The sequence below is a fragment of the Eublepharis macularius genome, chromosome 1 (assembly GCF_028583425.1).
Source record: "Eublepharis macularius isolate TG4126 chromosome 1, MPM_Emac_v1.0, whole genome shotgun sequence".
NCBI lineage: Eukaryota > Metazoa > Chordata > Lepidosauria > Squamata > Eublepharidae > Eublepharis > Eublepharis macularius.
Genome location: NC_072790.1, coordinates 189,232,546 through 189,259,973, shown reverse-complemented (window position 1 = coordinate 189,259,973; position 27,428 = coordinate 189,232,546). Strand labels below are relative to the sequence as shown.

At 41.1% G+C, this 27,428-nt stretch overlaps 1 protein-coding gene across 1 annotated transcript in view; it reads right to left on the bottom strand.

The window, feature by feature from the left end:
• USH2A (usherin) overlaps window positions 1-27,428 on the bottom strand; it is an 843,391-nt gene that overhangs the window by 738,645 nt on the left and 77,318 nt on the right. The window contains exons 4-7 of the mRNA XM_054970549.1: window positions 16,297-16,360; window positions 12,043-12,337; window positions 8,133-8,317; window positions 1,774-1,995 (exon numbers count right to left, since the gene is read on the bottom strand). Coding sequence (XP_054826524.1) covers window positions 1,774-1,995; window positions 8,133-8,317; window positions 12,043-12,337; window positions 16,297-16,360 — 766 coding nt within the window. The remainder of the gene's footprint in view (window positions 1-1,773; window positions 1,996-8,132; window positions 8,318-12,042; window positions 12,338-16,296; window positions 16,361-27,428) is intronic.

Sequence of the window (27,428 nt, the reverse complement as noted above, 5' to 3'; positions counted from 1 at the left end):
TTTTGGCCCCAAATGGTCTGAATTTGCCCCACACAAAGGACCAAGCATTTCTTAAAATATGTCAGATAATCTGTGCCTGATATATAAATGTGATGGGCACAATCCAGCAAAAATTAACCATGAGTGAATAGCTATCTATACCAAGTGTTTTTTCATATGGAAAAACTGTACGTGGACTTCAAAGTCAAAGTAAGTATATCACTGAGAGATCTAAGAATGGCTTTCACATTGGTCTTAGGCATAAAATCTACCACAATGTGTCCAGATTCAGATCAGAGATTTGGTATTGAGGAAGTTAATTCTACTATGGCTACATTCCTAAAAACACTTTCCTGGAAGTATGCCCCATTAAATAAAATGGGCCTTACTTCTGAATCCCATCTGGATTTATTCCCTGTATCTTCTCAATTAAAATCACCATTGTACACAGGAAAATCACAAGCCCTGTATAGTTAAGCAAGTCCCTATATTTAAACTCTAAAAGCTTTGTAACCTGTCTTATCTAAATAATTATGATAAAACTTTTTAAAAATCCTATTGCCTTTCCTTATGTCAAGGACCACAATTTCATTTTGCTTCCTAAAAAATGGATTTCTATTTAAAAAAAAAAAAAACAATTTTTTTAAAAAAGCACATCTTTTACTGAAGACTCAGTCATTACTTAATTTGCATTTTATTTACAACCTGTAATTATGTCTTCAACAAGACTACTGACTTAACATATACAATAAAGTTGTCAGTCACAGATAATGCAACACTTCCACTGACAAGCCTCATTTTAAGGCAAAAAACTCAAGACAAAGAGTTCAGTTCATTATTTAGACCATTACAACTGCCATGGATGGGATTCCATAATAAAACTTAGAAGTGCCACTACAGCAGAGCTTCAGTCAGGCTTTCAGTCATTCATACAGATCTATAAGAAGTAATAAAAAACCCCAAATAAATAAAACACTCAATTTTTCTTTCAATAATGATAGCTATTTATTGGATACAGGGCAAAAGCCCCCTTTTTGAATCTGAAATCAGTACAGCTGGGCCACTTAATCTCTTCATCTGCGCAAAGCCACAATAAATAAACTGAAAGCCAGTTTGGTGTAGTGGTTAAGAGTGGTGGGACTTTTATCTGGAGAACCAGGTTTGATTCCCCACTTCTCCACCTGAAGCCAACGGAGTGACCTTGGGTCAATCATTGCTGCCTCAGAGCTCTCTCAGACCCACCCACCTCACAGGGTGATTATTGTGAGGATAATAATAACAACACACTTTGTAAACCATTCTGAGTAGGCATTAAGTTGTCCTGAAGGCGGTAATAAATTGAATGTTATTATGTTACTGTTATTAATGGTTGACCAAAATAATTGATCCCAGGATATGGTTGCAGAGCCATTGTGTTGTTTAGTCAGTGTTGGACTAGGGAGGGTCACATCACTACTATGTCATGGAAGGTTTTTGGATGAACTTGGGACTGTCAGCCTAACCTCTCTTGCAGGATTGTTGTGAGGGTAAAAACAGAGGAGGAGAGAATGATATTGTAGGTTGCTTTGAATCCCCACTGAAAAGCAGGGTGTAAATATCTAAATTAAATTAAAGGCACACTGTGTAGCAATCTTTCTGAAGTTACACAGGTAGGGTGCACACTGCCTACTAGGACAATGCCTGGAGCCCTATGTATGCCCCTTTGAGTTTCCCAAAATAAAGGCACAATATATAAAGCCAATACGTAAATATTTTATCACCTGATAGTTCACTTTTGAGTAAGGAGTAACTTACCTCCCACTGATAGTAATTTCATCTATTCCATAGTATCTGTGTTTAAAATTAACCCAAGGCACAGTGGTGTAATACTGGCCAAATAAATGAATCTTCACTTCTGAAACTTTCACAAACTCTTGAAGTGCAGGGGTATTGTAGAAATCATTGTATCCTGGTCGACGATTTGGTTCTGGTGTGAGAATGCTGAAAGTAATATTTCCACGGGAATATGGAGTCATGCTGTTTAAAAAAGTAAAGCAAACAAAATACTTGTCGTAAATGCATCATCAGAAATGTACAGTACTCTTCACATATTCAAAGCAGACTGGAGTTGGCTAAGCACAATTTTCTAGAGGAAAATGTGATGTGAATGAAATTCACAGGGATTAGTATTTTTTTAAAGGCATAAAAGAAATATAGTTCTGTGCTCCTCAATCTAAGATACCACTTAGATATAAAGGTGCTGAATCTGCAACAAGTTACCAATCTGAAAGTGGAAATGTGACATATAGGTTTGTAAATAGGTTGTTGTCATCAAATATTTCTCTGCAATTCTGGTGACTGCAAAGAAGACACAACAGTGGAACGATTATGTCTGAACTCGTGTTATTTGATACATTTTTCAGAATACATAAAATAACATCTGTGAAAAATGTTGCTGTGGATCCAGTCCGAGATTATCCCATCTGCACAAGGGGAAAGGGATTATCTTGAATTGGCCTTCTCTCATGCTTAGCAGAGAAACAAAAATCTTTACTCCGGTGCTACAAATCAAAACAGCTCGCCTTTTCTCCTTTTGTTATATAAAAGTGGCCTTCACTACAGCTGTCTGGCTGGCTGCCCCTATTTCTTGTGCCTTCTCCCTCTGCCCTGGCCCCTCCTGGCTGTCCTTACTTCCCCTGTCAGGGCCCTTAGTGTCCCACTGGAGGGTGGGGCTGGCTGGCATCCACCTGCTCCTTCTGATCCTCTGGGGCTTGAGAGCTGCTCCACCTTCCTGTGGCTGGGTTGCCTCTTTCTTTCTCGGGCAGGAGCTTTCAGTACCTCTACCCCCTTGTTGGCACTCTGGACAGGTGTGGGTGCCTGTTGCCCTTTGGGGTGGGGTTGGGCAGCATGCCCCTGGCTAGTCCCTCTCTCTGGTTCTCTTCTCCCTTCCCTTGCTGTTATCTGGAGCTGCACCCCCTCCCTGGGGGTTCCCGCGCTTGCTGCCAGCATTCCATCAGCTTCTGGGTAAGGGGGCTGGGGCAAGTCCAGGGTGCTTGGGGTACTCACCTCCGGACACTCTAATCACTACTCAACACTTTCTCTGAAAGCTCAGGAAAGTTCTTCACACACACATACACACACCAGTTATGTGAAGAATGGGATATTTTCCACCAGTCTCACTGCTGCCTTCCCCCCAGCAACTTATATCAATCTCTTCTCCTCCATTTTATCTTCATAACAATCCTGTGAGGTCAATTAAGCTGTGAGTGTATAAGGTTACCCAGGAATCTTTTGTGGCAGAGCTGGGAGTCAACCCACTTTGACATCTTAACCACTGCACAACACTGTCTCTATTTATCCACACAACAGCCCTGTGAGGTACGTAATGCTGAAAGGACTGAAGCACACATAGAGCACCATCTAGGAGTATAAATCGAAACTACACCATCAAATGGTAAAATTCCAATATAAATTAATGAGAAAATAAAGCAAATTCCTCTTGAAAGAGGGGAAAAAAGGACAAACCAATTGCCATAGCTAAAAAAAAAATTCGGAAAAAGAAATTCCACCCTCCTGAACAGCCCTGTTCACAATTATATAAAAAAATAGGGCCGAACAGACTCATCCAGTTTCATTCCAATTAGAGTGTGTTCCATCTTTAATCCAAGGTTTTGTTCCAATGACCTTCTGTCAAATTTCATGCAACTTCAATGAGTAGAACCCAAAGATTACAGACTGTTTCCCTCTATTTTGCCAGTGTCTTTGGGGACCGTGGACAAAGGGGGATAAATCATATGAGCATTTCTGCAGCCCTGACAACTGGGGATCCTGGAAAAAGTATGACAAGAATGACAACATGAAAAGAACAAAACAACATAAGCCTCTTTAAAACTAACCGTTGTCTGCTAAAAAATTAAAAACCTAAAAACATAGGATTTTTAGCAAACCAACTGATTAAGGCTGAAAGGTTTTTGTTTGTTTCTATGGTGCAGAAGAGTGGAACTGTACTCTTTTGCAACACAGAAAGAAATAAACAAACAAAAAATGGGGGACCTCTTCAGGGTATAGTTTTGAAAAGGTTTCTTTCTATTATCTTTCTTTCTGTTTTGTATCACATAGGTGAACTTTTCCTGGAATCCCTGAATCTTAGCACTGCAGAAGTGTGGACTTAGGGGACTTCACAGAAAAAAATCTACTGGAGTTCATGATCATGGACATAAGAAAAATAGAAATACAAAAATAAAAAGTATCCAAAAGTAAAAACTCCCAGACTGCCCTCCAGCTCTCCCACAGAATGGATTTCAGTCCAAAGAGCAGTCTCATAGGGGAAGGCAAAGGAATCATCCCTAATAAAATGGTTTTTAATACGGTTAACAGCCCCACATCGGGAAATTCCTGGAGATTTGGGGGGTGGAGCTTGGAAAGGTTGGATTTGGGGAGGGAAGTGACCTCCACAGGGTATAATGCAATAAAGTCCACCTTCCAAGGCACCGGTTCCCCCAGGGGAACAGATCTCTGTGGCCTGATCAGTTATAATTCTGGGAGACCTCCAGCTACCACCCAGAGGTTGGCAACTTTAGTTAGATCTGCACAATATAGTTTTGATCTGCACAATCACATTTAAAATCCCTTGTAACATATATGAGTAGGCTTTTCCTCTCTTTTCCAAAACATCACTTGCTCCAAATCCAGTAGAAGCAAAATCCAGAAATATCAGAAGCCTCCAGAACTGCCTGAATTCAGCCAAGCCTCAAGTGGTGCCCGATCAAATTTTGAAAATCTATACAACCTATGAAAAATGTCTCCCTGAAGTAAGTATTTTAAAATGAAGTTTATTGTCCATTTTCCCTACATGAAGGGAGCTCTGACTGATGAAAGCTCATACCCTGAAATATCTAGTTGGTCTTTAAGATGCTACTGGTCCTAAATCTTGCTCTTCCCTATACAACATTGTTCTCTTGAATCACTTCCTATTATTGTTCATGTCATGTAATTGAATGAAAAACATTGTTCCATTATAAAACATTTATGATGACACTGTACACTTTAGGGCTGGAACTCCTTTTGAAAAATTAGAATAATTGTATGTGTTACAGTATTGTTTTTTAAAAATATTTTGATTCTTTACCATTTTTTCAGCCAACGTGTTAAGCGATTCTTTCCATCTTTCCTTCACTGAAATGGTAACAACAATGCAAATTATGTTTTGCTGAAATAGTGATGTACCCTCAGTGACCTCTTGTTCCTCCCTTAGAATGTTGAATTGTGAAAGCCCAGAAAAAGATGCTGACACTTTAAAAGCCTTGCTGCTAAGACTGAAACAGCGAACAACAACAACAAACACCTACTGCACCTGGAGGAATGTTCCCAGATGGCTTCTGAGACAAGTGCAACACAAGTCTGATGCTGACTAGGTCCTGAATTCTGCCAGGATTTGGTGCTAACTGACAAATATGGCTGAAGGCAGACATTTCTCTTTTTTTAAAAAAAAGATGGACAATATGTAACATAAGGCTCTTGAATTGACGAGATACCCATCAGAAGGCAAACTCAAATACAACTATGGTTATCTGGCTTAGTACAAAATGTTCAGCCTCTTGAGTATTTTAATGTGCAATAGAGAGAGAAAAAACAGCAAGTGGTGACCAGCCACTAACCTAGGCAACCAATGAGTAATCAGTAGGGGTATACAATCCAGGATTCGTGAATTGGCTACATAGCCAGATTCATACTCATCTGGCTTACCCTGGCCAGTTCATATTGGAGAAACCTGGATTGGATCCAGGAAACCAGACTTTGATAAGGCTGGATTATTCAGCTGCAGGCAAGCACCACACTGAGGCAAGAAAGTGGCATGAGGCTGGTGGGGGGCAGGAGGCATAGTACCACCCTTCCATCCCCACCCAAGCTCCAAGAGTCCTTCAAGCAGTGATTCTGAAAAGCATACAGGGGAGAAGAAATGAAAGACACTGACACCTTGATGCCTCTGCCAGCATTGATTAATAAATTAAAATATATAAAATCACATTTTTAAAACCATGAAAACCAACAAAAACACATATGTCTGGCAACACCTTCCTTTTGTCCACCCACCCCACCAGCCCTGCAGCAGCAGACACCATCTTCAGGCCCTGCAGCGTGGCCTCTGGCAGTACCTCAGCTGCAGGAGCCTCTACAAGCCCCCAAGCCTCCTTCACCCTTAGGCCAGCTGCAGCTGATACCCAGGCACAACTCTGGAGAACAGCCTGCAGCCACTCAGCAGACTCACCCTTCTCTGGCAGTTGCCCAGACAGCTCCACCTCATCCAGGCAGTTGCCCAGACAGCTCCACCTCATCCAGGCCTACAGGAGATTGCCATCAACACAAGCCAGGCAGGCCGAGGCCCCAAGCTGCCAGGGGAGCCGCTCGGAAAGGTTAAAAAGCAGCAGGAGCAAGCCAGGCAGAGAGCAGACCAAATGCCCCGCCCTAGGCTGGGATGGAGTGGGTGGGGCCAGGAAACTGCAGCATCTACCCAGCCCTCCCATCAGATAGGCTGGGAGCAGGGCCAGTCAGGGAGACTAGGAGCAGAGCTAGGGAGGTGGGGCAAGGGGAGGTCTTTAAATTCAGGTTCCTGTGAGGGCAGAGGAGGATTTTGCAGGGAGAGGCAGCTGGAGTGTGCTATTACTCCCAGGGCAGGAGAAGGAACAAGGTGGTGCAACCCCCTTCCCTGCCTGTCTGTGGTCGAAGGACACCTGCCTGCAGAGCTGGTAGGATGGCAGGCCGTCAGGTGGGGATGCCAGTGAGGGAGGAACCTCACAACATTATTAAAACAATTAATCCCAGAGCTAAAATGCCTACAAAAAATAAAAACAATTAAAACATGGCTGTTGGGGAGGGAAGGTGAAGTAAGTAGACAGGAGAAATAAACATTCTGCTGAGGAAGTTAAACAGTTCCATATAAGGGCCAACTCCAACAAGATGTTGGGAGTTGCATGTATAGATTTCCCAAACTTTAAAAAAAAATAGGTATGCAGGACTATGATTTGGATCAGCATGAATGTTTTTAAGCTTTCCTCATGTATGCCATTTTCCTGACTTGAAACAGCCTAATGAATAGCCTTATGGGATTAAACCTGCAGATCCAGTTTTTATCAGAAAAATGGCAGAGAGAGAGTTTAAAACACAAACACGCTTGATCCAAATCAAGGCCATACACATCTGATGTGTGTGTATGTGTCATGTGTAAACATTTCAGAGGTCTATATACAGAATTTCTAGGACCTCATCTGTTTGTCTTTAACAGACTAAGGTGAAAGGGAACACATATATGAGTGGCTGCTGAGAAGGACCTTCTGGAAAACAGATGCTGGAACAGTACAAAGCCTATCCTACCCGAAACAAGTTCAGTTGTGAGCAGCAGAGCTGAGAACATGATCATGAACATGATTAAGGAAGGCATATTTGAATGTTTTTTCACTGTAGGGAAAGACCTCTGGAACTAGCAGAGGGGAGATATCAGGGGTTTCCTCGTGTTGACTTGTTGGCTTACACTTATCCTTATTACCTTCCCATCTTGATGTACTATATATGTACTTCTCCAAATGAACATTAACTTCATCCTTGGAATGGGATTACCACTGCACATTCTACATTCACAGGTTGCAAAGTATGAGGCATGATGAAATAGTGAGGGACAAGAAACATTTGCCCTCCAGTTTCTGCCATATAAAGAATCTTCCAAGTCTTGTTTTTGTATTGACAGGATGAGGAGGCAGAGTACCAAGAAGTTTCCTCCTCCACATTTTTGTGAGGTCTGGCTATATCTAAAATGCTGTACTTTAAGAGGCCCATAACAGTCAAATGTAATCCATTTTGTGATTGTTTCAAGACTATTTGTGGTACAGGTTGTTTCAAGAGTTTATTTGGGGTACAGGTTGTATTCAGTTTTCTGGCTCAGAACCACAGGCTATGCCTTGATCAGAATATGTGGACCTTCTTTCCGTAGTCCATTTAAACATTCCCTGATTATACTTCATGGTTATTGATCTCATACTGTTTTTCAATTCATCCCAAATAAATCTGAGGGCTGCTACTGACCTCACATTGTGGACCAAGATTGTCTACATTCTAGATTTCACCTGCTTTGACTTCAGAATGTAAACTTATTAAATTATCGATTTACTATTTGTTCATACCTAGGAAGCTGGAGACAGTTGACAGAGTCTGGATTTTCTAGTGACCCATTGTTCTGCATTTTAAACACACTGCAGTCCCTTGCAAAGTACTGCCAGTCTTCCCAGTCCAAGTCATTTTGCTTTCTTCTTTGTATTTGCATTGCTTCTGGTTGTGGGCTGAAGAACTGCAGTATAATGTAAAACACCTAAAAATCACAAAGCAAAACACAAAACATTGACGTGAACCTATCATTTACTATGCTCAGTTCAAAACTCTTCATGGTCTTGGTCCAACATGCCTACAGGACCACCTCCCTCCCTATGTTCCTCCATGGCAACTTCATTTACCTGAACCGGGTCCCCTGCAGGTGCCACCCTGCGCATGAAATCAACAGCAGCCCATACACAGGCTTTCTCTGTGGTGACCCATACCCTGTAGAATGGCCTGCCTAAGGAGGTCAGGAGAGCCCTCACTCTCCTAGGTATCCACAAATTATGCAAAACCGAATTACTCAAAAAGACTTTTGTATTGTAGGGAGGGGGTCTCAGATGCTTTGCTAATGAGTTAGGGACCATAAACTTCACCACTAAGTTACCTGATGTACTATCTGTTATTTTAATTATGTGCTCCTATGAGCTACCCGAGCTTCATGTTGTCTAATGTCAGCCCTAGAATTGCTTGTGTTCTGTTTCAGCATTTCATCTCTGTATTGGATTCTTGCTAATGCTATGTGTTTGTAAACTTGTGTTTATTTACCCTATGGCATTGTTTATGGAAATGTCCTTGATACTGGCTGTCGTCACACGGGCCCTTATTTCGTCAGTTTTGCACTAGAAATCGTTTCTTCTGTTATTGTTATTAGAACAGATTCTCCCATCTTTTGATGACTGCTTGCGCTTCCAGTCAGTCACATTAAAAGGGAAAAGCACAATTCGACGGTCAGTCAAAGTGCCTCCGGAAACGGGGCCCTAAAAATCCTGCCCCTTTTTTAAAAGATTTTTTTGCATATTTGCGCTGTATCGCTCTTCTATTATCCCAATGTTGTGCTGGGCCAACCCAAAAGCCAACTATGGTAGGTAGCAGAGGTTTCCTGCCCATGGTAGAATATCACTATAGCGCTATAGCACTATAAGGCTGATGTTTTTTTAAAAAAATTACTTTGAGGCTTAACTGCGGGTCGCGTTGGGGCTTGTGGGAGTGTAGGGCAGGTGAATCAGTGTTAGGTGGGACAGATGATCAGGGAGAGTGAGCGTTTTGGTGTTGCAAAGCGTTCATAGTCAATCCAGGGCATTCGCATGGAAGCAGATAAAGACGATATAAAGAGTCACAAAGCGTGAATTGAGGAGAATGGGGAAACTGCAAGAGAGCCGGAATAAGGTGAGTATTAAGCAGGAGATGGCGCTAGTTTGGTGCTAAATTTATGGCTGTGTGACGATGGCCACTGACTGTACTAATCTCAAACTGTGTAATCTGCCTTGAGTCTCAGTGAGAAAGGCAGACTATAAATGATATAAATCAATCACTAAATAAAAATAAAACATTTCTTGGCCCCAATCTATCTAAAGTTCATTACAAAAGCGAGATGGCATGTTTTAGTTGTGATGATTTTGTTCCACTGGTCACAATGGGTCAACATTAGCTGCATTAGAGCCAGCCATTCTATTTTTAAAAAGACAGACATACGCAAGTTTTATAATCAAAAACTGGAAGACCAGGATGACAGATATTTTCAAATCAACACAGAGCCCTGAAACTTAAAAAGTTATAGTGCTGTTAATTTTCTTTAACAGTGTAGCACATTTAAAATGCATTGCTATTATATTATAATGCAGTACAATACAATATAATATATATTACATTATATTATACAAGCTGGAGACCTGCAAGGACTTGTGGGAGAGGAGATCTCATTTTTCCCCTCCCCGCTATTTCCTCTTGCCTGTCCCTGAAAGCGCACATAGTATTTCCCTTTTCCTGTTTATTTCTCTCCTTGCTACTCACCAGCTACTTTTATTTGCCCCCTTGCCTTCAGCTTTCCCTCCTTCGCTCCCCAGGCAACCTCTACCCAGGAAAATTATGGCCTAGATGCATAGTGGGGAACCTACAAGGACATGAGGGGGCAACTCATTCCCCTGTATACCCTTCCTCACACTATTTCCCGCTTTCCCTACTCCTGAAACTCCTCCCCTTTGCTTGCTTCTTTCTCACCTACTGACCAACCTACTTTTATCTATCCCCACATAAATTTATATTCCACCTTTCTCCAGAATGGGGACATAAAGCAGCTTACATCATTCTTCCGTCTTTCATTCTATCTTTAAAACAACCCTGTGAGATAGGTTAGATGTAAGAAGATGTAACTGGTCCAAAGTCACCCAGTGAACTGCCATGGCAGAGTGATGATTCAAATGTGGGTCTCCTACATCTTAGTTTGAAACTCTAACTTATACACCACATTGACTATTGTGGAGTGGCTGAGTCATGCAAGTTGGGTGGTAGAAAGCCACACAATGGTCGCTGCTGGGTCTGACCCCACTAAGTCCTCCCTCAAAGGCCAAAACTGTCCTGGAAACAGCACTTTTCTCTGCCTTTTACAGCCAGCTTGAGGGCTGGCAACACTGTTGTAGTTGCCTAGTAACAGCCACTGAGGACATTTGTTTCTTAAAGCTGTAGATACTGTTTCTATTATTTTGGGTTTTTTAAAAAAAATGTATTTTTATTTCAGATTTTTCTGCAAACCTGAGGTATTTTTTACGTTTGTAGAAAGATCTGTCTTGTCTGTTCATGGGTCTCTCTGGATTTAAGTATCCCCAGATTTTGTAGTACTCTTCTGGAAGCCATGGTCTGCTGCCTGCCTGAATTTATTCTCTTCAGGAAATGGTTTGACTTTGAATCTTTTTCTTTAAAAAAAAATTCTTTATTTTTTTCATTCAGGTTTTCCTGGGTTTTATTTATTTCTGATTTGTTTTAAATCTTTTTGCTTTACTGCTGTTTTTAGTTTTAAAGGCTTCTGTTTGGTCCTTTGTTCCACTTTAATTTTTGAAGTGTTATTGCGGTGGGGGGGAGGGGTGCCAGGTTGGTTTTTTGTTTGTTGAGTGTGTTTCCTGGTTGTGTTCTATTGTCTTTGGTTCTGAGATTTGTGTTGCACTTTACTTTTTAAAGGTTGCAGTATGTGTTCCTTTCTTGTTGGTTTTGCAGAATTTTTACTAAGAATGACAGCGGTTCTTCAGCAGTAGTTCACCTACTACATGATAACTAGAGATCCCAGGGACTGATCCTGGGACTGTCTAGATGCCAAGCAGGAGCTCTACCACTGAGCCATCCCCCTAAGGAACATGCTAACGACAGGTAATTTCAGCCAAAATGGTAAATAAGAGGTTAAGTTAATAACAGCAGGGGAGTCTTTTGTGTGGCAAAAAGACCAATGATGTGATTACTAGAGATTCCTAATTGTGGTCTTGATGTTTTTCACCTACAGGAAGTTGTTAATATAGGGGAACTATATACCTGCAGTTTGGAGTGGTATAGGCCACACCGGCATTCTACTGTCTTATTACCATCTCATTGTAGTGCATGTATAGATCAGGGCTAATTCCAAGAACCCTCCATCCATCCATAGAATTTTCATGTAGGGTTCCTAGAAGACAAGCTGATGTGGAGAAATGTCCCAAAGACAGAATGTTTGAAAATTACTGCAATGTCATATGAAAAGGGTGGAAGAAAGGGAAGGTGGAAAGAAGAGAGATATGTGGTACCTGTCCTCCTCAGCCTTTCTCCCCAAACCAATTACACATAATTAACAAGGTTGAAATGGAATGTCAAATTAATTCTGAGATACACGAAACTTCCTTGTACCCTAGTGAACCTATAAAGACATGGTTCAGTTTTCATCAATACACAGTATATTGGAAAAGAGAGCCTTAAAATTACCTGGTACTGTCCATTTTCTAAGTCTATTGTGATGGTAACTCCATTGTCCAGCTGTTCTGTGTTTCTAAATACAGATGAAATCCATGAAGTTCCAATGTCATTGTCATTGATGTAGCTTAAAGGGTGGGCTTCAGGGTTTAATCTGAGCACTCGGTCATTGGTTGTGTCATCAGCACCATTAGGGATGCAATATCTCTGCACCAAAGGATGCACCCTGGGATGGCTACTAGGACAACGGCATTTGGACTGAGTGTGGAGTTCAGGAAATTTTCCAGACCCTACTTCAATAATGTCTCTAAAAGAACCCAAAGAAATAAGGATCAGATGCATAACAAAGGGAACAGCAAACATTTTTAAAGCCACAGACAAACAAATTTAAGGAAAGCCTTTTCATTACAGACATAGATTCAGGCTCATCTTGGTGACTGGCGCAGCCCTCTTGTTTTCCTTGTCATAGTTCTCTCAATCAACATAAAAAAGTGACCCAGTAGTGGGTCACTACAGCTAGTTGTTATGTTGTTGTTTTTAGAGACTAATTTAAAATTTGGTGTTTTTAAAAAATATAATCAATTTCTGTTGGGATCAGAGCCTGCAAGGTGTGAGTTCTGCTGAATGAATCACCTTGGTGGTGGTGATGACTAATGGAGCACACTTTTAATAACTTGAGAACATTCAGGAACTAAACGTGAGACCAACCAAAGATACTAATTTACCAGTATTGTATCTTTTCTCAAAAGAAATTAGACCAGTGAGAACAAGTGTGCTGTAAGGGTCACTAGAACCTGAGAGACTGTCAGGATGTCTCCTGCCATACTCTGCAAGGTCCTGTGTGTTGTTTGATTCTGTGTAACCTGTGGCACAGAGTGGTAAGCGGCAGTACTGCAGCCCAAGCTCTGCTCGCAACCTGAGTTCGATCCTGGCGGAAGCCAGGTTCAGGTAGCCGGCTCAAGGTTGACTCAGCCTTCCAACCTTCCAAGGTCGGTAAAATGAGTACCCAGTTTCCTGGGGGTAAAGTGTAGATGACTGGGGAAAGCAATGGCAAACCACCCCGTAAAAAGTCTGCCAAGAAAACGTCGTGATGCGACATCCCCTCATGGGTCAATAATGACTCGGTGTTTGCACAGGGGGACCACCTTTACCTAACTCTGATGGTAGAAGCTGTTCTCCATCTGGAATGTGACAGCCTATTGTTATCTCTTTCTCAGCCTGAGGTTTCTCTTTTGCCTGAGAAGCTGAACCTCATGGCCTTGGAGTTTCTCACACATCATCTCTGCTTTGTCCTGCTACTCATCTATTAAACTTAGCTAACTGTTTCCTGAAGGGGGCTGGGAACTCTGGGGCTGGGCTTAGAATCCTATATATGTTATGTGCTTGTAGAGAAATGCCATTCCTGGCAAAGAATGTAGTAGGGAATGAACTAGTAGGTTATCAAATAAAATGCTTTAATATGCAGTTCTTGCACTCATGCAGTGAGGTCTTTGAGAGTTACTTGGCAGAACCTCACAGAGACCTGAGTTCAAATCTCCCCTCTGGACTCAAATAGAAGAGGCAAATATCTCACACCTTGTCTTCTTTTAAAAAATATATTTTTGCCTTCAAAATGCTAACAGCATAGTGGGAGAACCTGTGTCAGAAAGCAAAATCATGGAGGCTGAAGGGTTAAGGAGAGCCAGTTTGGTGTAGTGGTTAAGAGCGCAGGACTCTAATCTGGAGAAATGGGTTTGATTCCTCACTCCTCCACCTGAAGCCAGCTGGGTAACCTTGGATCAGTCACAGCTTCTAGGAGCTCTCTCAGCACCACTCACCTCAAAGGGTGTTTTGTTGTGGGGTAATAATAACATACTTTGTAAACCACTCTAAGTGGGAGTTAAGTCATCCTGAAGGGATGACTTAACATAATTTGAATTTTTTTTATATATAAATTTTTTATTTTTCAAACTACAAAACACTACACAGCACTAACAAGACTATCACAAGGAAAGGGGAAAGGGAAGGGACAAAGGGGATGGAGAAAGAAAAGGGGGGGGATAACCTACAAACACTAAACACAAAACACTACACTTCAATGTTTTCCCTTCATACTGTCATAATACAAAAATAGCTCCATAGGATAATGATGGAGTGGTTAATCATACAGAAAATAAGCATTTCAAATTCTGATTAAACTTTCCTCCCCCTTCTAGGTCCCGGACGCAATTCTCTCTGTGCAACCGCTGTTGCGGTGCTCTCCTCCTCCTCCCCCCCCCTCAGGCTTCTCCTTTTCTTCGTTCTCGGTGCAGCAGAATTCCGGGTTTTTATCCTCAAAATCCTTTAGTTGATCTTCTGATAGTATCTTATAGGCCTGATCTTTATATCTAAACCATATTCCTTCCGGGAATAACCATTTGTACTTTATTCCATGGTCCCTCAGAAGAGCTGCAAACTTTTTATACTTAAAACGTCTTTTCCGGACTAGAAATGGAACGTCCTTCAAAATCTTGACTTTCAAACCCATAAAGTCCAAATCCGCATTGTATGAGTTATATAGGATGGTGTCCCGAATCTTTTTAAATGAAAAGTCAATAATGATCTCACGAGGCAACTGTCGCTTTGTTGCATATTTTGAAGAAGCCCGACGGACCTCCAAAATGGCGCTTTTAACCTCTTCTTTAGTCGTCCTCGCGGGTATCGCCAATAGTTCCGAGACCACATCCCACAGATCCTCATTTTCCTCCTCTTTCACGTTTTGGAGACGCAAAATTGTCTGCGTTCGTTCCATCTGTAGCCCGATCAGCTGGTTCTCAACCAACTTCAGCTCCTTTTTTGTAGCCTTCACAAGTGACGCACTTTCCAGAGCAGACTTCTCTGTCCCCCCCCCCGCTACTTCCTTAATGGTTTTCACTTCGCTTTCAATTAAGCCCACCCTTTGATCAGTTTCGTTCAGCTTGTCAACAAAGGGTTTTATGGCTTCCACCACCGCCCTGCGCACCAACTCTTCGAGCGACTCTCCCTTCAAGGTAGCCGAAATTGACTTACCGAGAGCGGGACTTTGCTTCTTTGCTGCCATTTTGGGGGGGGGGGGCGCCAACAAAATTCTGGAACTCACCGAAGGGGAAGAGCGAGTCTTCTTCAGATCAACCTCTCCTTCACTAACGCTTGTAGAACAGAAGGGATTCGCTTGTTTACAGGCTTCCGCCTGTTTCTTTTATTTGCCGTTTCTCGTTGCCCGGCGGCACTCGAGGCGCCACGCACGTCTGCCGGCCTCCATAGGGACAAACGGGCAATTCCCCCCCCGCATTGATTTCGGGGGGTTCTTCCCGCCGCGTCCCGGACCCTGGCTCCCTCCCTGGGAGTCCTGGGGGCTAATCCTTGCAGATCAGCCGCCCGGTCAGGGTGCCCGGTCGTTTCCTCCCGGACCAGCCGAGAGGAGCGTCCGGCATGGCTGAGAAAACGAAACCGAATCCACATAATTTGAATGTTATTATATTATTATTATTAAATTCCCCTCCCCCCCCGCTGCATGGCACCGAGACAGATTGAATCATTTGCATTTCCAAACCATATTTCATTAATGTACAAAACCAAAAAAATAAGGATCACTGGATGGCCTTGGGTCACTCACTTTTTTTTTAGTCTAACTTACTTCACAAGGCTGTTGGGAGCACAAAATGGGGTTGGAGGAGAACCATACACTTTATTCCGAGTTCCTTGGAGGAGTGGCAAGAGAAAGATGGATGCACGAGTTGAGAATATCAGTGCAAGTTACATGGTGCACGAGAACTTCAAAAGCTGAATAAGGAACCATTGTAACAAGAGGAATCCACCAGCAGAAACTTTTTTCTGCACATAGTTTGGTCTTGCTAGTTCAAGGTGAGAATAAACAGTCAATGTCTAAAACTACAAATAGGAAGATAAAATACTTAAGTAGAGTTAGTCTGTCATTACTTAGTGGTTTTCATTTATTATGTAGTCTGTTCACACTGTACCATAATAGGGAAATGAGGCCTGTACTTGCCATACATAACCCTCTGCCCAGCCAATTCTTCCCCTTGGTCTTCTAAACTTACAAAGCTAAGAAATCAGTTCAGTCCTCCATGTTGCAGTATATGTGCCTGAATCTATGTCTTTAATGAAACGTCTTTGCTTAAATTTGTTTTCATACTATTTTATAAGAAAGACCCCAAGAGGATCTAGACATTTTGAAGCACACTTATCAAAACTATAGCTCTTTCACTTTATTCATTTCTAATTTTATAAAAAGGAAAATTTCCTCACCTGTTTGTAAGCGACACTTGGTACAGTCTGAAATCTTGCATCCTCCCAACAAATTGCTCTGAACCTGCAAAATACATTATAAATAAATAATCCAATTCCATGAACCAGAAAACAGCTCTGTACTGCTTGAGGGGATCTTAAATTCAGCACACAGAGATCTCTCTTGCACAATTACCTCTTTTGAATGAAACCATCTTGGTTCTGGACAAAACTGTGGAGGGCAGTGACTTAATTTTTTGATTAAAATGATTTATAATAACTTTATAGGAACATTTTGTACCTATCCCTTATCTGATTACAGAGGTGGCACACAGGCTGGCTCATTAGACAGAAGTAATGAGCCAGTCCATGTGCCACCTCTAATTAGAGAAGAGATACAGTAGGGATAACTGTAGCTGTCAATTTATGCTATAAAGATGAAAGGTATGTTTTTAAGATTTCATGCTTTTTATACAATTATTGTGTGTCTGATGTTTAAAGTGACAATATCAACACGAAGTGAGTCAAAATAATTTCCAAGTTTTGATGTCTAGGTTTCTGATGGTTCCATTGGGGGAAAAAATCAAATGTTCTTGAAGCCAAATGCAGATATATTTAGGACTTAGCTCCAAATTACAGTATGTTCTTTATCAGTAGTACTGAGCCTTTATAAATCTGCAGAACCAATTAATCACCAAACAGAACTGCAAGGAGCTGCAAAATCACAAAAACCTTATATTGATGGCAATGTTCAGATTCAGAACAAGGAGAAAAAAATATTTTGTTTTCACATCACCAAATATTTAGCCAGAACTATTACTACATATTGGTATTTCTTTGGTAACTCCGTTTTTTTTTTTTAAATCTTTCCCACTTCCACTGAAATGCAGTATTTTTAGAAGTATTTTTTGTATTTATTTGCACAAGGGACGTGTTAATGAAATAACCTGAAAACCAGTATGTTTAGTGGTTAGAGCTTTGTATTAGACCTGGGAGGACCCAGGTTTAATAATAATAATAATAACATTCAATGTATATACCACCCTTTAAGACAACGCCCACTCAGAGCGGTTTACAAAGTATGCTATCATTATCCCCACAACAATCATCCTGTGAGGTGGGTGGGGCTGAGAGAGCTCTGGAGAGCTGTGACTGACTCAAGGTCACCCAGCTGGCTTCAAACCCAGTTCTCCAGATGAGAGTCCTGCTGCAGTTAGATCCTCTGGATCTGTGACTGCTGCACTTAACCACTTTACATTTCTGCTTGTCACGAAACTCACTGGGTGATCTTCAGACGGTAATTCTCTTTCATCCTAACCTACCTCATAGGATTGGCGTGAAGATAAAATCGATTAAGGTTGATGTGTGGATAAAATGGAATAAGGGATAACCATGAATACCATCTTGATCATCTGGGATGAAGGGAAGGATAAAAATAGCATCAAACTCGATATATCTACACTTCTAATACACCTACTCTTGAGTGTCCACTAAAGAATTCCAAAATTTCAGGAAGATTGGGCCCCAGGGTCCAATACTATGGGCCCCTGAACAAGCTGCCCTCAGCCACTCTCTATTGTTTCCTATGGGGGAAACATTTCCAAAGCTTTTCAACGCCACAGCCTGCCCCCCTCCCCCGGTTGGGATTCTCTGGTTCAACATTAAAATTCCCTTGCAAGCTTAGCCAAGGTGCCTTAGAAGTGTAGATATATTCGGTTTGATGCCCAAACAGGCATTATCAAGCCTGAAACTTATATATATATTAATTGCAATATGAATATCCTGCCCTCTTCATTAAAAAGATAATCACAATATATTTCGATAAAAATACAAAATAAGCCTACCATAAAAAAATTAAGTTACCTATACAGCAGTAGATTGTGATGCATCCAACTGGCAGTTCCAAAGATGCAATTCTATTTCCATCTTCAGAAGAGGAAATAGCAATTACTGCTTATTACCATGCTACTGCAGGCCCCTTCTTTGCCCCTGTATTTTTCCTGAGGATGCATCAACCCTCAGAAACAAACTTCAGGAGGTGCAATGGGCTGCAAGAGGAAAGGAAAGTGGGAAAGTCCTACTCTGCGAGGTCAACTCTGTGAATGAATCTCATTGGACAGAATCCAGTAAAAGTATATAGTACAAACTCTGTCATAAAACAGAACAGAAGTCTATCTATAAAACTCAAAAATGTATATAGCAGCACCAAGTGGGCAAGAAGAAAAGAGGGAAACCCCATAAAATCCTGCCTGTGAAAACAACAAAATTTAACAAAATTGGCTGTATGGAGAAAACTGTCGAGAATTGAGCCCTGTCTCTAGTTTTATTTTATTGTATTGATGTCTTTGTTTACATAGCCATACATAGTCACTTTCATTACATTAACATAATCCGCCCTCAATCCTACCTTTTTTTTAACATAAAGGGGGGGGGGGAAGGAGCCCTGTCTCTAGTGACCACCATCACCATTATCTTTGAAGGTCAGGGCACATAGAGCAGGGTCTCTGTAAACCATCCTAACTGATGGGTACAGTCATATGAGCATGGGTAGGTATGAAGTAGAGAGTAAGCCTGCAGTCTTGAACCAACTTAAGTTCTGAAACAATCTTCAAAGGCAGCATCCTGTAAAGTGCATTACAGTAATCTAAGATGGATATAATCAGAGTGTACATAACTATGAAAAGATTGTGACTTTCAATGGAAGACTACAGCTGTAGCACCACAGTTGGTATAAAGTGTTACATACTACAGAAAAGATCTAATCCTCCATTTGTAAGTATGGAACTAATAGCATACTATCCTGAAAAGTTGTTCCCTTAGGGGGAATGCAACCCATTCAGAACAGGCTGATTCCTCTTTATATATTCCTCTATCTAATCAAATGTATATTCTCCTTTTATTCTAAGCAATACTTCTTTGACTATTTTTAATACTCTGTACCCATAATAGATAAACAATTTATCCCATAATTCCGTTTTCAAATATTTCTGTATAACGTAAACTATATAAACTATATAAGCCATACAATCATATAAATCAACCAACTTAACTTATACTCTATATATTATTCATTCTATCTTCTTCTTTCTGTTTTAGTTATATTTGTTTACATTGATATTTTATATATGATATCAATCAATTTGACTCATATATACCTTCATATAAACATATTCAGTTTGGTACATTGTACAAAATCAGAAAGAAAATATTATTAGTTAGTCAATCCTTATAGTTAACCCTTATGGTTAGTTATTTTCTATCAATATTCTATTTATTATTCTATATATATCAATCTAATAACATAACTGCTTAGAGATTCATTTTTACCTCTTCTCCCCCCCGGTAAAGTCACCCCCCTCTGCATTTTATTATATTTCAATAGTTCTCAAACTGCCACAGTTCTCCTCCCACCTCCCATTTCTTCTCCAAATATTGTTTCAGCTTCTCCCAGTCTGTGTTAAACTGTCCTGGGTCCAGATTTCTCAGTTTTCTTGTCATTTTATCCATTTCTGCCATATACAACAATTTGTAAATCCAATCTTCAATAGTTGGCACTTCTTGTACTTTCCATTTTTGCGCGTACAAAAGTCTAGCTGCAGCCGTCATATAAAATATCAACGTCCTATGGTGGGCTGGAATTCCCTCCATTCCCAGGTTTAGTAGCAGGAGTTCTGGGTTCTTATTTACTTGAAATTGTAAAATCTCACTCATTCTCTTATTATTTCCCCCCAGTACTGCCTAGCTACCTCACAGGTCCACCACATATGATAGAGGGAGCCCTCGTGCTTCCTGCATTTCCAGCATTTATTAGAAGTATTCAAATTCCCTAGCGCAATCTTCTTTGGTGTCATGTACCAACGATAAATCATTTTGTAAATGTTCTCTTTAATACTGGTGCATGTCGTTATCTTCATTGTAGTCTTCCACAAGTATTCCCATGCCTCCATTGTTATTTCTTTGTTGAAGTTTATGGCCCATTTCACCATTTGTACTTTAACTATTTCATCCTCAGTATACCATTTCAACAGTACTTGGTATACCTTGGATATTCTTTTCTTGTCCTCTTTAAAAAGGGTCTGCTCTAGTTCCGAATTCTCTGTTCGTATACCTCCCTTTACAGAGTCCGAGTTATATAAATCTCTAATCTGTCTGTACTGGAACCAATCGTAATAAGGTGATAGTTCCTCCTGAGTCTTTATTCTGAGTTTAGATGCTTCAGTTCTAGTTATTTCTTTGTAAGTTAAACATTGTTGCTCATTATCAACAGCTCTCGGGTCTATCACCTCATATGGAACTACCCACAAAGGGGTTCCTTCTTGTAAATAGATTCTGTACTTCTTCCAGATTATATATAAACTTCTCCGTATATAATGATGCAGGAACCTCGAGTTCGCCTTTACTTTATCATGCCATAGGTATGCATGCCATCCAAATATTTTTTTATATCCCTCTAGAGCTAGTAGTTTCTTATTCTTTAACGTCATCCACTCTTTCAACCACACTAGGCAAATTGCGTCATGGTAAAGTCTTAGATTGGGCAGTTGCATTCCGCCTCTTTCTTTTGCATCTTGTAAAACTTTCATTTTCACTCGAGGCTTCTTGCCTGCCCATACAAAGTCTGATATTTTCCTCTGCCATTTTTCGAATTGCTTAGAGTCTCTGATGATTGGTATTGTCTGTAGCAAAAACATTACTCTTGGTAACACATTCATCTTCACTGCTGCAATCCTTCCCAACCATGACAAATTCAGTCTGTTCCATTTGATCAGATCTCTCTCTATCTGAGTCCATAGTTTTTCATAGTTGTTTTTAAATAAGTCTATGTTCTTTGCAGTCAGTTCAATTCCCAAATATTTCACCTTATTTGTTACTTCACATTCCGTTATTTCCATTAGCGATTGTTGTTTTTGCTTAGTCATGTTTTTGCATAATACCTTTGATTTCTTTTTATTGATATAAAAACCTGCCAGATCCCCAAACTCCTTAATCTTATCTATCACTTTTGGCATGTTCTCCATTGGGTCTTCTACAATTAGCATTATGTCATCCGCAAATGCTCTGACCTTATAAGAATAATCCTTTATTTTTATTCCACGGATTTCTTCATCTTGTCGTATTTGTATCATCAGGATCTCCAATACCAAAATGAACAACAGCGGAGACAGCGGGCAACCTTGTCTTGTTCCTTTACTTATAGCTAATTTCTTAGTCACTTCATCATTCACCACAATTGCTGCATTTTGGTCTCTGTAAATTTCCTTAATTGCTCTAATGAATCTTTCTCCCATTTGTAGCTTTTCCATAGTGGCAAACATAAAGTCCCAGTTTAAATTATCAAACGCCTTTTCAGCATCAACAAAGAAGAAACCAACCTCCTTATCACAACGCTTATCATAGTATTCAATAGCATTTATCACTGTCCTCAAGTTGTCTCTGATTTGTCTGTCTGGCAAAAAGCCTGCTTGTTCCTCCTCAATAACTTCCGAAAGCCACCCCTTCAGTCTCTCCGCCAGTATCTTCGCAAAGATTTTATAGTCATTATTAAGTAGCGATATAGGTCTATAATTTTTCACGTTTGTCAAGTCTTGGCCTTCTTTAGGGATCAGTGATATATTCGCTTCATTCCAGGTACCTGGAATCCGTTGATCCTTTAAAACTCCATTGATCACCTCTTTTAGGAATGGTGCCAGTTCATTGGCCATTGTCTTGTAAAATTTAGCCGTAAGTCCATCTGGCCCTGGCGCCTTTCCCAGATTTGCAGATTGTATTGCTTTACTTATTTCCTCATCCGTTACTTCATTATTCAGTCTATTTCTCCAAGCTTCCGAAATTACTGGGAGTTTCATTTTCTCCAAATATGTCGCTATTGATTCTTTATTCACCTCTTTCTTATTGTATAACTTAGCGTAGAATTTGTAAAAGGCTCTACTAATGGTAGTCTGTTCCAGATACGTTTTATTGTCCTCACATATTTTGTTTATTATTTTCTTTTCCCTTCTCTTTTTTAGTTGCCATGCCAAATACTTTCCAGGTTTATTTGCTCCTTCAAACACTTTCTGATTCAGTCTTTTAAGGTTCCACTCCAATTCTTTATTATTCATTGCTGCCAGCTGTTCTTGAAGTATTTTAATTTCCTGATATAATTTCTTTTTCCCTGGTCTCTTTTTTAACTGTATTTCTTTGGCTTTTATTTTCTCCTCAATCTCTTGTCTCTTCTCCTCTTTCTTTTTTCTCACTCTGCCATTTAAGTCCATTAGTATGCCCCTTATTACCGCCTTGTAGGCATCCCAAACTTTGTCAGTTGGTACTTCTTTATTCACGTTATATTGTATGAAGAACTTTGTCTCTCTTCTCAACATCTCCACGTTCTCTCCTTCCTGTAACAAGTCCTCATTTATTCTCCATGCTTTCCTTTTTCTCCTCCTCCCTAATTTCCACATGATTGGATTATGATCTGAGTCTACCATCGGCATTATTTCTACCTCCTTAGTCCATAACGCTAAGTCTTTTGAGGCCCAGATCATATCAATTCTCGATAGTGTACAGTGTCTTGAAGAGTAAAAAGTAAATTGTCTACTTTTAGGATTTTCTCTTCTCCATACATCTTCTAAAGTCTCCTGTTGTATCAGCTCAAAAAAAAGCTTTGGTAACAATCCTCTTTTCTTTTGTACAGTTGATGTCTTTTTATCTAGTTCCAAGTTCGTCACTCCATTGAAGTCTCCAGCAAGAATTATCTGGTCGTATGAAAGATCATTTAATTGCTTCCTCAAATCCTCAAAGAAGCTCTCTTTTGCACCGTTAGGTGCATAAATTCCGACTACCAATACTTTTTTTAAGTTCCATGTACATTCCACTGCTATAAATCTGGCTTCCACATCTTTTATTACAAATTTTGGCTGTAGCTCCTCTTTTATATACAACACCACTCCTCTTTTTTTCTTATTAGAGGCCGCTACAAATTCATTGCCCAGTTTCCCCATTTTTAAATATTTTGCATCCTGCTTTCGAATATGGGTTTCTTGCAAGCAAACAATATCACATTTTTGTTTTAATAGCCAGTGGAAAATACTTTTTCTCTTGTTTGGTGAGTTTAGTCCATTTACATTCCAAGATAAAACTTTACACTCCATACTCATGATCTTGTTGGTAAGTCCTTTTCATTGTCCCTTATAAATCGCTCCATCTCTCGCTCAGATCTGATACGCTTTTTGGCCCCTCCAAACTCAAAGGACACACCTTCCGGTAACTCCCATCTGTACCTGATTTTCATGTCCTTCAAGATCTGAATTAGCACTTTATATTTTTTCCGATCTAATAACACTGACCTGGGTAGTTCCTTCATTATGATAATCGTCTTGCCATCAATCTCCAATGGATCTTGAAACTGTTTTGTCACAATCTTCTCTTTCATATTTCGTGTCGTAAACTGCACAATCACGTCTCTTGGTAGTTTCCTCTGGGTTGCAATTCTCGAATTTACACGGTATGCCACATCAAGGATAGCCACAACTTCCTCCTCCTCCTTCCCCAGGTATTCAGCTAACACCTCAGTCATCTGTTCTTGCGCTGACTTTCCTTCCACTTCTGGCAAGCCACGAAACCGTAGCTGCTTCTCCATGTGTTTAGTTTCTGCAACCGACATCCTTCCCCTCATCAGTCTCATCTCTGTTTGTTGCGTGTCTGCTAAGTTCTCCATCGCGTCTTCTACTGTTTTAACTCTCTGCTGCGTTCCTTGTAGTTCACTTTGTATTGTTTCCATACCTTTTTTCACTTCTGACAGCTCCGATTTTACTGTCTGTTTGACCTCTTTAACCTCTTTAATCAGCTCCAATTTCGTGTCCTTAAGTTCTTTAATCACATCTAAAAGTTTTTTGTCCAGGTTTTCTATTGCCGATTGCCACTCTTTTTTTGACATCGTGGGGCTTGCTTTGGCTCGCTCCCACGAGTCCACTCTCTTCCTTAACTCCGTGGCGTAAAATTTAAATGTCTTTTTATTTCAAATGTCCCGGTCTTCTTGCCAATAATTTTTAAAGAGTCCAAAATGTCGGGCGTCTTTTCTCTATGGTTCCTCTATGATTTTGTAATCCAAGATGGCTTACTTCCTTTTCCGCTGAAGCTGCGACCCTTCCCCTTTCAAAGATGGCGATTCCCTTCTTCCTGCCCTCCGGCAAGGGCCGCTTCTCTCCAGCAACTCTATTGTTATTACGTACTTCCTGTCTCCCGACTTCCCACAGTAGGTCTCGCGATGGTATCTTTTTCTCACAGCTCCATAACCGCAAGTATTCAAAACAATGGTCCAATTTCTTTAATAACTTCTTTAAACTTAGTCTCTTTTCAAATACAGCTCTTGCCGAGTCTTCCCCTCCTTATTATTAGCCTGTTGCAGTTTGAAAATCTACTTTTCTTCCTCTCTGCTTTTATCAATCTGTCCCGTATCAGAAGATAGTGATCTTTACCTTCTCTTTCACTTTTCTCGGGCTGTAATCGCTGTTTCGATTATAACTTCTCCTCTCCACTTCTTTCCCCAATCGAAGCTTGGGTATGTAGGTCTTATGCCAGCCGAATTGGCCCCAGAACTGCCGCAGAGATCGTAGCCGACCTGTCGCAGGGTGGGACCTCAAGGATCGGGAGGGGGCCCTTTGCGCAGAGCCCCCCCTCGTCCGAGATCTAGCACACCCTAGGGTCTTGAGCATTCTTTGCCTGCTCTCCGCCTGAGAGCAGTCGGCCGCGGGCTAAATTTCCCCCACCGGCCGCTTAAAACGGCAGTCCGGTCAGCTCCGCAAATGGAGCTGCTTCAGACCTCCATGAATCCCAAACCGGAAGTAAGGGAAAAGGGACAAAGGGTTGGAAAACTGTTGGAAGTCAACAAAAAGGGGGGGAAAGGGAGGGGGTTAGAAATTGGGAAATGGGAGAATTGATTGTAATGTGAAAATAATTGATCCTAACCCAATAAAATTTTTTCAAAAAAAAAACAGAACAGGCTGATTCCTAATCATCATTTGCTATATTGTCAACCAACTGCATCCCCGTCTTGTTTGAATTGAGTTTCAAGATATTGATAGAGATATGCCCCCCCTCCAAAATTTGGTTGATCTGTATGAGATACCCTTCCCCCCCCCCAAAGAAAAGAAAAGAAATGGTATTCCTAAAATCCAGGTCAGATTCCCTGATTCGGGTTAGACAATCCTGGATTTATCTGGCAATTATTCCCTATGGGGGGAAATGCCCAGGGGCCTGGGGGAGCATTTTTATAGCAAACTCCATCAAATTTGCAGGGAACCTACTCTTGAGTGTCCACTAAAGAATTCCAAAATTTCAGGAGGATTGGACCCCAGGGTCCAATACTATGGTCCCCTGAACAAGCTGCCCTCAGTCACTCTCTATTGTTTCCTATGGGGGAAACATTTCCAAGGCTTTTAAACTCCAAAGCCTGTGGTTGGGATTCTGTGGTTCAACATTAAAATTCCCTTGCAAGCTTAGCCAACAAGGCCCAATGGAACTAAACTGAGAATCCCAATGTCACACCTGAGAATCTTGGGTGGGGACAAGCCGCGAAGTTTTAAAAGCGGTGGAGGTTTGAAGGGCTCTTTTGGAGCTCAGGTGAGGGTGGAGGGGTGGGGTGGGATGGGATGGGAATCCACCCTGCCTGCTCCCTCCCTCACCCCTACTCCACCAGCCTCAGGCTTCTTTCTTGCCACAACACAAAATTTGGCTTGGCTTGATTCATGCTGCTGCTGCCACTGCCTGTGGTGGCTGCCTGCTGCAGCTGCCTTCAGCTACCTGCTGTGGCCAAATATGGGCCAAGAGAATTCAACTGCCCATATTGGATCCAGGGTTCTTCTCTGTGAACCAGCATTGCCGGATTATGCTGGATCAGCATAAATCCGGCTAATTTGTAGGTTCATGAACCCTGATCGCACATCCGTAGTTATTGGTCCTCAAATAACTCATTGCCTCCTCTAGATGCTTGTTTAAAACTCCCTGTCTCTCACCTGGCTCTGCTGACAAGGAGAAATAGTGTTGAAAATCATCAGCACACTGAGCATAATTTAATCCAAATCTCTGGACAACTTCTGCCAGTTATTTCAGGTAGATGTTAAACGTTATAAGAGAGAACATGAAACCTGGTCATCCAGATATAACTGGAGCTACTGAAACAGAATGCCTGTCTTGTCTGACGGGTTCTCTTCCATGAGTCCTTCCACAGACTCCCAGTGCAAACTATCACTGACACTGACTGTACCCTCCTTACATGAGGGACTGAGGATAGATTAGGTAAACTGCTTTTATATCAGCTGCCTAGTTCCCTGGTAGGCATTCTGTCTAAGTTGACAGAGGTGTTCTTGAGCATTATGTTGCACCAAGACTGATTATTCTGGCAGACTTCATTCATGCTAAGGATACCATGATGGGGCCAGGCCAGGGCTTCATAGCAGCTTTGACTGTCTTGGGCTTTTCTCAAATCATGGTGGGGCCAAGACATGAAAGAGGTCACACCTTGGATTTAATCTTGCACTGAGCCTTTGAGATTTCAGCATTGAAGATTCAACCTGAACCATGGTCTGACCACTGTCTACTCAAAGCAAGGGAGAATGTGGCCCTGACACCCCATTTAAAAAGGAGCAGAATTCAGCAGATCTCACTACAGATACTCTTAATAAGCTACAGTGTACTATTGTACCTTTACATCATGACACCGTTCCTTGCAACACCCCTCCAACCTTCTGGCTAGGATATAAAGGCTCAGGAATCTCCATTCCTACTGGTATTTGATGAAGGAAGCTTTGGCTTTTGGAAGCTTATACCCTGAAAAATTTGTTGGTCTTTAAAATGCTACTAGACTTAAGTTCTACTGCAGAGCAACATGGCTACCCATCTGAAACTGTCAGCGACAGTGATACTGAAGCAATGACTGATTATAGCACATTGGTTGTAATAATCTCATGAATGTTGTACAAGCTTCAGTCCTAAGTGCACTGACTTAAAAGCAACTTATCCTAAATTGAAAGTGGCTGAAGTGTTATATGTTTCAATTAGATGACTCTATCATTGAATCCAGGTGTCTTAGTCTCTGTACCCCCACAGTTGTGTACAAAAGTGACTGCTGGCCTGAACTTTGCTACACTTCAGTGTCACCACTCTAGATGATGAGA